Source organism: Cryptotermes secundus, unplaced genomic scaffold (assembly GCF_002891405.2).
Source record: "Cryptotermes secundus unplaced genomic scaffold, Csec_1.0 scaffold5, whole genome shotgun sequence".
Taxonomy (NCBI): Eukaryota; Metazoa; Arthropoda; class Insecta; order Blattodea; family Kalotermitidae; genus Cryptotermes; species Cryptotermes secundus.
In genome coordinates this window covers 5,490,732-5,504,590 of record NW_019724742.1, presented here as the reverse complement: position 1 = coordinate 5,504,590, position 13,859 = coordinate 5,490,732, and the positions used below count along the sequence as shown (strand labels likewise).

Here is a 13,859-nt window from a genome sequence, read left to right as displayed (position 1 = left end):
TCCAGTACTGAACTAGGAGATGAATAGATACCAGATTTTCATTTCATTAATTGCATTTTTTAAGATGTATTATTAATTTTTGCTATATAATCGTATCCATTACAGAACTGGAATATGAACAGATTCCAAATTTTCAGTATTCATTATATTTCTTTAAGGTATGTTATTATTCTGCCCAGTACTGAACTAGTGAAGATGAATATATCAGATTTATAATTAAATGCAATCTTAATCTTGTTGACAAGGGTGTATTTCACATTCTCAAATTCCATCATTCTAATGAAAATAATAATAAATGGGTACATGAGTATTGTTGCTTACAATACGTGATTTATAATGCTTAAATGTAATGGAAAAACTGTGTACTGCATGGCTTTCAAGTGTAAGTTATGAGGAAATTATGGCGTTTAATATATGTATCTCTGATGGAAACAAAATTTTCTTTCAAGTTTCCCCACCTTCAGCTTTCCTGAATACAAGTATTCCATGTATGTCACAGTTCACAATGTTCAGTGCCTTTGGTTAAAGAGATGTTTCATGTGAAAGAAAGGTTATGACTTTCCAGACACTAGTGAGAAACTTTCTCCAGATAAATAATTTGCAACCTAATCTCTTGTACTCCAGAGCTGCAGAGGCTCTTATACTGTTATTTTTTTTTTTTGGAAAGGGTGAGGGACCGAGTTTAGTAGCACTTCACTCAAATCCAACCCAAAGAATATGGGTGAATTGATGTTGAACTTACTTATGGAGCTGAGCCCTTCTTGAGAACCCGCCAATTGTGCAGCCACTCAAGAATTTTCCAGCCTTTTATGGAACCCGAAGGTTCATTACTTGTTCACAAGAGCCCTCCACTGGTCCCTATCCTAAGCCAGATCAATCCAATCCATACCATACCATCCTATCTCTCTAGGATACATTTTAATATTGTCCACCCACCTACACCTTGGTCTTCCCAGTAGTCTCTTTCCTTCTGGCTTTCCCACCAATATCCTATATGCATTCCCCATTCGTTCTACATGCCCTGCCAACCTCATCCTCCTTGACTAGTGATATTGAACACAGTTCAAAAATAGAAATAGGTTGGGGGGGACCTCTCAGTCACTACATGATTTGACGTTGCAAAGTAAGCCACAAATGAACATTCAACCACTGCTTCATATCCTCTTTTCGACCCCAAGCACGTCTGCATCCATTCGAAATTCATGGAAAATTATGGCATCAGATTTATCACTAGCAAAAGTTTTGGTCATGTGTCATTCCCGAATTCTTTAAGCACAACATGTTTGCGTTCCCACGCCACACAAGCGAACGTTTTAAAACTTAATGGTGCTGTGCGCCGAGTTTCCCTGTGATTTCATTCACTGGACTGCATCAATGCTTAAGCAAAACACCGGCTGGGAGGTTCTCTTAGTAAATGACACGGTTATAAAGTCTGTAAGTAGATTCAATTCTTTCTAAATTATCAGTTAACATTTCTAGTAAACATCCCCTCCTTTTCTTTGGATTTAAAGTAACGCATACTGGGCTGGTATGTCTAAATATTTCTCCTTCCGTCGCCACTCTTCAATTCGAAGACCGCTGCTAAGAATTCATAAACGGCCTATCGTACGAAGGCACAGCAATACATTCTCTTTAAGAAACATACAGTCAGTTCGTTCTGGCATAATTATATTTTAAGATGTCTGTGTTAATTCATCAGATAAGAAGTACAGCAGACTGAATGGCAGTACCTATAAGCAGTGCTCGTCTGGAAACAGATAAACGATACTACCATGCCCCTTCACCCTTTCATTAGAAAATGTCACAGATGTATTTCGTGGAAGTTTTCTCTATACCAACATGCATTTAAGCATAATGCCAATACGTCTCCATAGATATTATTAACATCATCGTCTGTCTTCATGATGTAAATCGTGTATGCTAATTGGTTATTTGATTTTATCATCATTGTAATACACGGCAAAGAGTAGTTGTTAAAATTATGAAGGCTATCTTAACATAATTTTCCCTGTCCTCCTGATACGTCCACCCCTACGTCCTTTTTTTTTTTGTGCAAATATTTACCTTTATCTTGAAATCCATGAGAACCAAGTTTCACATTTATATAAAACAAAAGGTAAAACTCGGGCTTGTTTTTATCGTTTATTTACATTCCTAGAGAGAAAACTGGAAGATAAAAATATTTTGAAGTAAGGGTAGAAATGAATTTTCGGCTCCATAAAGGACGGGGAATTAACCAGCTGAGCAAGTACAGAGTTGTATGAATTAGAGGTCTACTTAATGGAAATTAATTGTATCTTCAATTTCATGAACAATTTCAGTAACATACTGTGTTCTTTTGTACCTCCTGGTTCCCAGAGTGTATGTAATTTACACAATATTTTGTCTGTCGATGCTAATTGCAGTAGTAGATCACTGTTAGAGGGAAGGGCTCGGCGTTGACAGCTGGAAGTCGTTTTGTTATATTGTTAATGCTATCCAAAAGTTAAACTGTCGTTCTTTTCCCATAATTGTAAAATACTGTGCAAGAATTTGAACAGATGTGTGGTGAGGGTTTCGTGAATTGAAACTTTGGGAGCCAGTATGGTAAGCATGAAACGTGTTAGATCGACTCCCTCAAGCCAGAAGCAGGAAATAATTTATGAGCCAGAACGTAAGAAGGAAGAGCTTTCTGGCGCTGCGTTAATTATATGTCTGCACGTTGTCCAATATATAAATTGAAGAGTAGAAATACAGCACCGTCTGCAACCTAGAAGTGATATATTATTACACAGAAATCCTCATACCCTGTCTGCCACTGCAGAAGTTAGTAGCGGACACCACACCATGACTGTGCATACATATCCACGTGCTCGCTTCACTGCCGAAACTATAGTAAGAAAAAATTGAGTTCACACCTAAAAGTTCGCATGGCAGGGAATATTACAAAAGTTTTAAGTTAAGGAGGCCTCTAATCGAATGATGCTCACACAGAGCTTCGTGAAGTTACTCGTATTGTTCAGCCTATGGTCCATATATCATATTTGTTTTCTTTAAAAAGTGACCTTCGTCATGTATTTAACATAACTAAATAGTATATTAGTCAATTGTTTTACTGATCTTGAGTTCAGAATATTTCACTTCACTGATTGATGATTTGTTTAATCCATTTGCACATTCGACAATGAAGAAGCAGATATTAAAATCTGTGGGGCAGACTTACAGACTTTTGAGTTGTAACGTGATGAAAAACAAGCAGTCCCAGAAATAGCATTGAGGGATAACAGTGAGAACTGTCCCACAGTCTAACGAGGTCATTCAGCAATTACAAATTCCCTCAAATACACGTATAACCGTAATTCAGACAGCATGTTGCACACTCTTCAGTTTGCATTGGGCATCACTCTCCTGGCCTCGCCCGCCATGTCGTACCACACCATAGAGACCTTCATCGGCGACTTCTTACAGTTCCAGAAGCAAGCAGCGCCGCCTGCCGCTGTCGGTGCGTTTCTGTGCTGGAGACAAGGTATGCCCCATTGCTTAAGCACGTCATTCATTAAACACAAAATTTACCAAAGTTACATATCACACTTCATACCGATTGTCTCTCAAACTACAAGACATTATTAAATCCTCTTAATGCCAATAAAGTGTATTCCCGTAAGGCCCGTTTTAATATATCCTTCCATTTCTGTCTTCAGGTGGAACGAAATGCCACAATTTTGTACGTTTGTTGCGTATCTTACACTGAGCAGACTGTATTAGTGTCATAGTCCACTAGACACTTCTGGCTGCTGTGGGTTTCAGGGTACAGCCGGCAGCTTATGATGAACTTCTCAAGTCGGTTCGTATTACTCTCAATGCTTCCTACAAACCGACACACACTGGCCCGGCTCCAGGCCACAGAGATCGATGGCTATGTAACATTCGTCTTGGATATGGGTTGCCAGGATGCGCCGGCTTTACTTCAAGAGGTATGAAGACACATCCCCATACATGCACTGTCACATTTGCGCATTTAGAGTGACAACTGAGAGAGAAAGGTAATGCCGTGCCATAGCTCAGGCGGTTAGTCGCTGGCTTCCCACCGCGGCGCTCCGGATTTCGAGGTTATACGTGTAGAACTAATTGGCCTTCCATTTCCTCTAGGCCTTCGAGAAATCTCAGGTGGGGCATGCTCGATATCTGGAAAAAGGGTCCATTCGCTGTCTTATGATGGAAACCATGAATGATGTTTTGACCCTTTTTTAGAACAATGCTTGATTTGATAACCGTGCTGTTCATTTGCCATTTCCACACTCTAGGGTTACCTCATATGGCTTAGAAATATTTCGAGATTACTCCCTCGGCCTAAGAACAGCCCATATTTCCATTACAATCATAATGACAATCATTTGTTCAGGTCTTTCTATACGTAGACATAATCAATATGTATCAGTATACTAACAAACAAAGTGCCTCATCACTTTTCATTCATATTAATTCCAAGTCACTAATCTCTCTCCAGGCCAGTAAACTGCAGATGCTTCGCAAACAGTACCGGTGGCTTCTCCTAGGTTCTCATTATCCAACCTTCAGTCACGGAGAGAATTTTACATCTCCACAGCCACCGATATCCATGACAGGATCCAGAAATAGGAGTGAAAATATAGGTCTAGCGTCCGCTGTACCAGCAGACGGTAACAATGCCACACAGACAGGTAAGTGACATGGTACTGCGCCAAGAAGGCGCATGACGTCGTACAGACGAAGATCCATGCATTCCAGAACTTATCCCTGGATGAAGGTCAACGGTTAGTTTTACATTTTGGCCGCTGTGCGCGGAGCAATTAATCATGGCGGTCACCGAGCAGTTCGAGGCGTAGAGGTGACAAGAATATAATTGTTGATTTTGAGTGAGGTGTGTCATTTTAATTGTACTCTATTTCTTGAACTTTGTGTATTTTCAACAATTACACTTCCTCTCACTGATAAATGTAGTCTACGAATTCAAACTTTCCCTCCCCCCGTTATATTTCGAAACAAGGTCGTATATACCCACCTTACGCAGTTCCACCCTGAAGATGGAGGCAGCGTGTACCTCCAAAACGTTGGCAACGTCGGCCACATCCACACGGCATAGAACTAACGGCCCATCAGTAACGGTAGTTATGACAAAATTCTTTATTTGGATCCTTCGCAACACAACAACAAAACGGTCTAGGTCAATATCATTTTAGCTACATGTTTCGGCTTTTAAAGCCATCGTCATGCAAATACGTGTTACCACACTGATACGCTATTGAACTGCATTTCAATATGATGGTACAATGGAGCTGGATACTTGGCAACTGTTACACTACAATAATACAAGGTATAAAAATGCGATAAAATTATAACATTATTATAAAACGAAAGTTATACAATAAAACATGGTTAAAAACTATTCATGTAATGCTTCATACCATGAAGTCAGTTGTTGCGATCTTGTTGTTATATTCCAGCGGACATACAGCGGCATATTCATGACTTGTACACGTATAGTTAACTGCTTGGAGGTCCCTGGTATTAGTGTAGTATTATTTGGTATTTATTGTTTAACCGGTGCCTCATTTTATAGTGTACGTATTTGTCCGCTCTGGTTGGAATACAGATTGTACAGATGACGCTGCCTGTGCTTCTGTAGTACTGTGTTCGCTTCCTTAAAATAAGAAACGGAACTGCGAGACAGAACTTTGAATAGCAACAGCAAAGCCTACGTGTTACTGGGTCGGTTTAGCTGCCTGTACTTATGTCTTTCATTATGGATATCAAACCATCGTAAATTTCATTGGCAGATGTAACGGATGTCATTCTCGGGCGTTTGAATATTCTGCTAGACAGCGACATCACAATCGGGAGGCGCGTCTCAGAGAGCACCTTCCTGTTGCTGGAGGTGTACAGACGTGGGCCATCGGAAGCTCTCGTGAAGAAGGAAATTGGCGCCTGGTGCAAGGGGCGCGGTGTGCGACTGACAGCGTCCCCAGTCATATCTGTACGAAGAATTAATCTGCACAAGACACTGCTCAAGGCTGTCATGGTGGTAAGTGACCACACTATAACTGCGGCCTGCTCGGTGACAAAAAGAAACCCACCAAACAACAATATCAAAGGAAAACAAAGAGATGGAAGTATAATATTAAAATGTAAGCGTACGAAGTGGGTTTAACTGACTACGGATTGTTTTGGCATTAAATGTGTATCGCCCTGCAGTCAGTTTACTTAGCAAGCTAGGTCCAGTGTTTTGAACAATATCATTGATGTCAGGCTGAACTGCATTACCATATACCCCCAGGTGACTCACAATGGCACTATGGACCACCTAGATGACAACGTGGATAAGCACATCGACACCTACACCAAGACAAACTACGCCCAATTCAGATACATAACTGAAATCCTAAATGTCAGGTAACGTTCAGAGTAATTCATACAGTTTCGTAGTTTTTATGTAGGTAATTATATAACGAAGATTGACTAGTATGAGGACGTAAGAAATGTATGTAAAATATTTACTGAAAGATCTTGGTAGAAATGGAAGGAGGGAAGCAGTTGAGGCCCATTAAAAGTACCCTCACAAAATCTTCCTGTGGCCACCTAGAGAAAGCCAAGAAAAAGTTGACAGAATTCGTACCACGGCCGGGATCTGTAAGCACACGTGACGATAACCATTACACCGCGTCGCTTTGCGGGAAGATAATATTACACCAGATCTTACCAAACTGTCTTGTGAAACAGTTTCATTACCCAGCATACGGTTCACTCTTTGCCTGTTCATCAGTTCTCGGAAAGGTGAAGTTTTCCCTGTGCTTAAACAGCATCACGCCATGAAGTCGGACGGGGAAATAGATGAAGCATGTTTCATATCTGAATCTAATATAATATTTCGAGATTACATCATATTTAATTATGGTTCAAATCAATCAGCCACAAGGCTTATTTTACGTGAAACTGAAAATTACCCTTATAGAGTTTCTCAGGAACGTCTAACTGTTCGGAAATATATGCATGTACAGTTAGCCATGATGTAAAGCACAATATACCACTGTAGGTCGCGGTGCAAGGGCCGAGAAGGCCTACCCCTTATATATTCATAGCTATGATGTACAAATTGCATCCTATGTAAGAAAATACAGCCTATCACAGCGGCCGCGCGGTCTATGGCTTGAACCGTCTTCGCCCACTCGAACACTGTGATCGTGGGTTCGAATCACACTCGAGGCTTCAATGTCTGTTAACGTTTATTCTGTGTTTGTGTTGGTCTGTGTGTAGGTAGCGGCCTTGCGACGAGCTGATCCCCCATCCAGTGAGTCTTATCGACTATGTATACATTAAGAAACTGAAAAAGCGGCCAACGTTCAAAGAGCTTTAGAGCCACAGAGAAAGAGAGTAAGAAAATACAAGCGCGAATACATTTTTTAGTTTACGTAGTGCCAAACAACACATTTGTATCAGCGGGGTGAAGATAGCCTCCTTTACTTTTCGTTCATTGTCTCTCCCTGCCGTTGAAGGACGTAGTTAGGGCTATATATTTATGGTAATTTATTTTTTCACTCTCAGTAATTTATACTGAAAAGTTAAAAACAACAAATATAACATATTTCAGAGACATGATATTCGATATTCAAATTGGTGGAATTGTGTGTGTACTGAGTGTTATATGTATGTTTTGTATCCTGTTGTGTACTCAGTGCGATGTCTATCATCTGTATAGCACAACACAACTATAAATAAACAATTTAAGACACGAGTGTTATCGACAAAACCAATATTTATTCACTATGCATACTCGCTACATGTTTCGGCCATATATGGTCATCACCAGGCGTTTAAAAATATTATAGCCTGTATAGCCGTTGCCATGCAACGATCGTGAGGTGGGCGGTTATATCAGATCCATTTCTGGGCAACGGCTGCTTAAACACGTTCCCGCGGCAACGGTTCGAATGCAACGGGGGAACGGGGTTCACTGAAGCAACCAGTTCATTTGGCAGGAGTTCTGCACAGGAGGCTGTGATGATCGAATCTTAGCGCGTAAAGCTGAAGAATCTTCACTGTTGAAAGTCGTTGCCAGGGAACGGCTGATGAAGACGGGGCAAGCTGGAAAGGGGTTTAGCGAGTGATTTTTGAAGTGTGGAGATTAGTGATAGCGCTGTTATTATTTGCACTTACGAGTGGTGTGTATAAGTGGTCAATAGATCTATTCACCAAGCCATACCCCGTCTATAATCACATTCTTAAATCGTGGCAATATTAAAATGATGTCAACATACATCATTGGACTGCTTATTACAATGGACCCGTTGTTACTAGTCCCGCCTTATACAACCCATTCCTCAAGATATAATACAGAAAATTATATAAACTGAATAATTTAGTGTAAATAAGTCTATGTCCATTCCCAACACACGACTTGCAGGAACATTGGAAACCACGTGACCAACAAACTACCAGGAACAGTAACATCAGCTCGAAAATAACTCACAGTATAACGCTCCCATAGGAGTCGGTATAGTTTAGCGACTGGCTACAGGCTGAACGACCGAGGGGTCGGAGTTCGAGTCCCGGCAGGGACAAAAATTTTCTCTTCTCCAGGTTGTCCAGACCGGCTCTGGGGTTCACCCAATCTCCTATCCAATGGCACTTTCCCCGGGGGTAAAGCGTCAGGGGCGTGAAGCTGTCCACTCACCTCCAACTAGTGCCGAGGTTAATAAAATGTGGTTCTATACATCCACTCCGCATATGCTTTCATGGCGTAGTGCTTAATTAGTTAAGCACAGGGTTTACTTTGCCTTTTTTTAACACTCCCATACAGAACAACAGAATAATCAACGAGTTTTGAACGCATAGCCGTAAACAGCAAATTCAGTCCATGAAACCCGCAGACTAGCACTTCAACATAAGATAACAAAATAGCCAACGGACGATAAACAAACACCAAATCACACATCACCACGAAGCCAACCGTACGGAACACATCTGGAATTCGCAGTACCACGCACCCCACAATATACACATATACACATACGTGACACCCAAGCCTCACAAAGCACATATCATATACGCTGTAATAATTCAACGCGTACCAGCCCATTCTCCTTACCCCCTTCCACTAAAAATTCAATACAAAGCAAACTAAAGATGGAGTTTTGACTTTTATTTTCAGTTCGCAATACATAGACTTACCTACATTAATTATTCAATTCACTATAATTTATGTAAGATTTGAGGTCTTCACGGCATTCTTCACTATAATTCACTATATCATATCTTGAGAAGTGTGGTTATATAAGACGGGACTAGAAACGGCGGATCAATTGTAATAAGCAGTCCAATGACGTATATTGACAGCATATTTAATATTTTTAAACGCCTGTTGATGACCATATATGGTCGAAACACGTAGGGAGTATGCTTAACGAATAAATAACGATTTCGTCGATAATGCTCGTGTCTTCAGTTGTTTGCTTATAGTTGTGTTGTGATGGACTGATGTACATAGCATACGTAGCAAACAGCTATCATGACAAGTGGCGTACACAAATTCGCAACAAAATGAAAAGACATGTGGACCGCAGTACTCCGCTGCACTCTTCCGGGGCACAAAAACATTCTTAAGTTTATTTGCAGCGTGGACATGACAATAACGGACACATGGGGTTACTCCATCAACGGGTCCTGGACGGGCCTCACAGGTTTCCTGCAGCGCGGAGAAGCAGATATTGGGTCAACAGGAATGTTCATACTTAAACAGCGTCTGTCTGTTGTGAACTTCATTGCCGCAACTACTCGGACCAGGTGTTGTATGGGAGCTTTCGGAATTCTGATTTTATTACGTGTACTTTGCACATAAAGTAATTGCTGAAGGGCAGAACTAAAATAACTTTTATTTTTCTGTAGACTTCTTTCTGTGGGTAGCGATATTGGTAGACAAGGTGGAATGTAAATAGTAACAAGGTACCAACTTTTTTTTAGTTTCTTGGGCTTCTTCCACTTAGTACGTCGGCTACTAATTGGCCTATTGTACCAGCCCCGGATGGTAGATGCTCGTAATGATGAATGTGGTGCAGTCAAGTGGAATGAGAATTGACAGGGGAAACCGAAGTACTCGGAGAAAACCCTCTACCAATGCCACTTTGTCCACCACAAATCCCACATGACCTGACCTGGGCTCGAACCCAGGCCGCCGCAGCGGGAAGCCGGTAACTAACCTCCTGAGCTATGGCACAGCCTATAAGGCAACAACTTACATAGAACACCATGGCATAGTGAAGTGGCTCGAGATCAGCCGTCGCCAGAGCCAGCGACATCTCACCCTGTGACAAAGTTTCTATTCCACTGAATGCCACCTCTCACCTGAGCCTCAAGAAATTGTGACTGTAGTCAGTGACGTCACTTCATAATCAATATGTGTGGAAACACGAAGCTTTTTACAAGGATCGAAACACTAAAACGATGTTTTCTCTCGCCAGGAGCGCCTTTCTGTTCCGCCCTCCGCCCCTATCGTTCGTCACGAACATCTTCACCCTGCCCTTCAGCCGCGCCGTGTGGCTGGTCAGTGCAGCCCTTATCGCCCTGATCTCACTCCTACTGTACAGCGCCTTTAGGAGGGAGTTCCGCGGAACAGCAGATGAACAAGAGACTGCGAATTGGAGTGACGTTCTTCTGCTTTCCCTGGGAGCTGTTTGCCAGCAAGGTGCCTACAAGTGTCATGCTTACTCTTCCAGGAGCAATGCTGATCCCATGCTAACACAGTATCACTTTTCCTGTCTCAGGTTCAACACTGGAGGCGCGAGGCGTCGCAGGACGTACCATTTCCATCATGCTGTATGTTGCCGTGATATTCCTCTATACATCCTACTCTGCCTGCATTGTTGCTCTGCTCCAGTCCACTACAAACTCTATTCGGACTCTTGAAGACCTATACCACAGCGGAATCGCCCTGGGGGCGGTCGACATCGTCTACAGCCGTCATTTCTTTTCGGTAATGCCAGCGAAGCACACTCTGTAGTTATAAAATATAACTAATGAACTGATAAATATTTCAAATGGAGTCAAGTTCTGCCAATAAGGATAGCAAGGCGACTTCCAGAAGACCGCTATGCTCAACATGTATCTGGCATGAGTATGACACTCTACGATCCATGAGAGCTAAATCCGTCCCGCGGAACCACTGTGAAAATTGGAACATGCTTATTTTTTATTTATAGAAAGTTTGTTTTTTAATTTTTTCAAGCAACATAGTTTCGTACTTTATACCAGGAATGCAGGTATTTTATTTTAAATGGTTTTTGCAGAAGTAAACATTTATTCCATAGCTTTCATTCAAAAGTTTTCCTGAAATCCGACCCAGCGAAACACTTGGAACACCTACTCGATTCCTGCAGCTTTAAAGTGTGCCCACCCCTGATGTAACATAACATCATAACTCAGTTTGCAATGGGCACGTGGTGCTACAAGCCTGAAGGCCGCGAGTTCATTTCCCGATGAGGTCGTTGGATTTTTCAATTGGCCTGATCCTTCCAGCCGCACTATGGTCTTCGGGTCGACTGAGCCTCTAACAGAAATGAGTACCAGAAATCTTCCTGGGGATAAAGGGCGACCGGCGCGTAAGGTTCACAACCTCACCGCGCCATATTTTAGACGCTTGTCTAGAAAATGTGGGAGCCTCGACGTCTCACAACCGTATGGGCCTCCATGGCCTGTTATAGGGACAGCTTTACCTTAGTTTGCAGTAAACATAAAGGGCCATCGACATTTACGCCCTGTATTACTTCTTAATTTGTAACACAATAAAGCCTTTTCCAGACAGCCTCCGACCCCCTGAGACGTGCTATATACACTCAGAAGGTGAGTCCCCCAGGAAGACACAGCAATTTCATGAGCCTGCAACAGGGTCTGGAGAGAGTCAGGAAAGGGCTCTTCGCTTTCCACCATGAACTGGGGCCAGGTTACAAGATAATTTCTGACACTTTCTTGGAGGAAGAGAAGTGTGGCCTGCAGACAATCACCTGCTTCGTGAATTTCGTTGATCCCTGGATATCGGTCAGCAAGCACACTCCCTACAGAGAGGTGCTGTCCCTCGCGTAAGTTCTGCTCTGTCTGTGTGTTTCTGACTCAATATTATGTTCCGTTTATTCCAACTGTACAGTTCAGATATACGATAAAAAACCGGCTGAAGTCAAATGTGCGTGAGTTATAGCAAACTACTCACATTCCCTGCAGCTACCGCACCATTCACGAGCGAGGGCTGCAGATGCGGGAGAACTTGCGTTACTACCAAAAGAAGCCGGAGTGTAGCGGACTGGGTTCCAGCTTCGTCAGTGTGGGCATAGTGGACTGCTACCCCGCGCTATTGGTACTACTGTACGGCTTGCTGATCTCAATAGTCATGCTACTGCTCGAGGTTCAGGCGCACAAAAGGTTCGAATTTTTAAAGTGCAAATATCATTCACTGTTGGGTGTCTATTTATAACATTCTACAATTGAAATTTAAAAATTGCAACGATTTATCAGTTATATCGATAAATGACTTTATTTTCATAAGAAAGCTGCCTCAATAAGGGTCCGGGAGAGCGCAGTCGGTACAGCGACTGGCTAGGGCTGGACAGCCGAGGGGTCGGATTTCGAATTCCGGTAGGATCAAGAATTTTCTCTTCTCCACGTCGCCCAGACCTTCTCTGGGACCCACCCAGCCTCCTATCCAATGGGTACCGGGGGCCCTTCCCTGGGGGTAAAGCGGCCGGGGAGTGAAGCTAGCCACTCAAGTCCAACTAGTGCTGGGGTCAAGAAAACGTGAACCTATATACCCACCTACCCCCCACCTCCCATACGTCTTCATAGCGTAGAGCTTAATTAGAAAAGCACAGGGACAACTTTACATTCTTACAGTATCAATAAAACCTGCATACGCTTGAAAAATCATGTAACATGCGAGGAGCTATACTGAATGCTACTAGTGATGCTCGCTCTCACCTCACAAGTCTTCACGTTTACTATGTCATAATCTTATACAAAGTGTTACAGCTTTGCTCTTAAACTCTTTGACGTAACTCATGTAGTACTTATGACAGAAATTTTCTGTTTTCTCAAATGTTCTATTTTTTTGTACAAATTAACTTGTAGCTGGCACAGGAGAAATTAGAAATAAGACGACTGGGGAAATGGTCAAGAAGTACCAACATGGTCTCGGCATTGTGCTTCAAACCCACAGATCAGCACAAGTACAATATTCTGCACCAGTTCACATCCTCATAACCTATGTCCACATTACCTTCCCTGACAGAGGTCTCCCCATCATACTAGATAGCCTATTGCAGCCTCATACAAGTACATCTTGTTATTCTAACAATACTAGTGACCTGTCTAAATCCTGAAATTCACTGTTAAGTCATCTGTTCTAAATTCAAACATTTTTCTCAGCATTGTTTTCATACATTTTTAAATTTATTTTTTCCTTCATACAAGACAATGCATTTCACAACCACAAATAAAATCTAATCAAATTATACCCTCTACACCTTACTACACACAGTACTATTTCTTGCAGGTTTCGGCATAATTCTAGACCACAAACCGAAAATTCAAGGCAAGAAGAGAGATTTAAAAAAACATACAAAATGTTACTTCTGAATGACATTTAAGTTGGTCCTTCATGGCATAATGAGATTCCAGATGGAGGCTTCATATTGCAGCTTCTCTCTGTAACGTGTGTTGCAAGTGACACTTCAGTGTAACAGGATGCAGAAATATAATACTTAGTACTGTAAATTCTTTTGGGAAATGCATTTACCCACAGGCAGCTTATGTGTTTATACTTTGTTGGGACTTTGCAGTAAAAGGGATAAGGGCCTTGAAATGGG

At 42.0% G+C, this 13,859-nt stretch overlaps 1 protein-coding gene across 1 annotated transcript; it reads left to right on the top strand.

Moving 5' to 3' along the window:
* Positions 1–3,007: 3,007 nt before the first annotated feature.
* Positions 3,008–13,841, top strand: LOC111862684 (ionotropic receptor 75a-like). Its single transcript, XM_023848263.2, has 11 exons — positions 3,008–3,505; positions 3,787–3,953; positions 4,487–4,679; positions 5,796–6,040; positions 6,293–6,408; positions 9,628–9,795; positions 10,470–10,693; positions 10,773–10,981; positions 11,806–12,083; positions 12,223–12,420; positions 13,547–13,841. Exons 1-11 carry the CDS (start codon positions 3,349–3,351, stop codon positions 13,638–13,640), a joined length of 2,049 nt encoding a protein of 682 aa, XP_023704031.2. The 5' UTR covers positions 3,008–3,348; the 3' UTR covers positions 13,641–13,841.
* The last annotated feature ends 18 nt before the right edge of the window (positions 13,842–13,859 follow it).

Excerpts from the sequence above, each read along its gene's own strand:
- LOC111862684 (XM_023848263.2), top strand. The coding sequence starts at position 3,349 with ATGTTGCACACTCTTCAGTTTGCATTGGGCATCACTCTCCTGGCCTCG. Across the intron at positions 4,680-5,795 it reads TAACAATGCCACACAGACAG|ATGTAACGGATGTCATTCTC; the intron begins GTAAGTGACATG and ends TTTCATTGGCAG. Across the intron at positions 10,982-11,805 it reads ACAGCCGTCATTTCTTTTCG|ACAGCCTCCGACCCCCTGAG; the intron begins GTAATGCCAGCG and ends AGCCTTTTCCAG.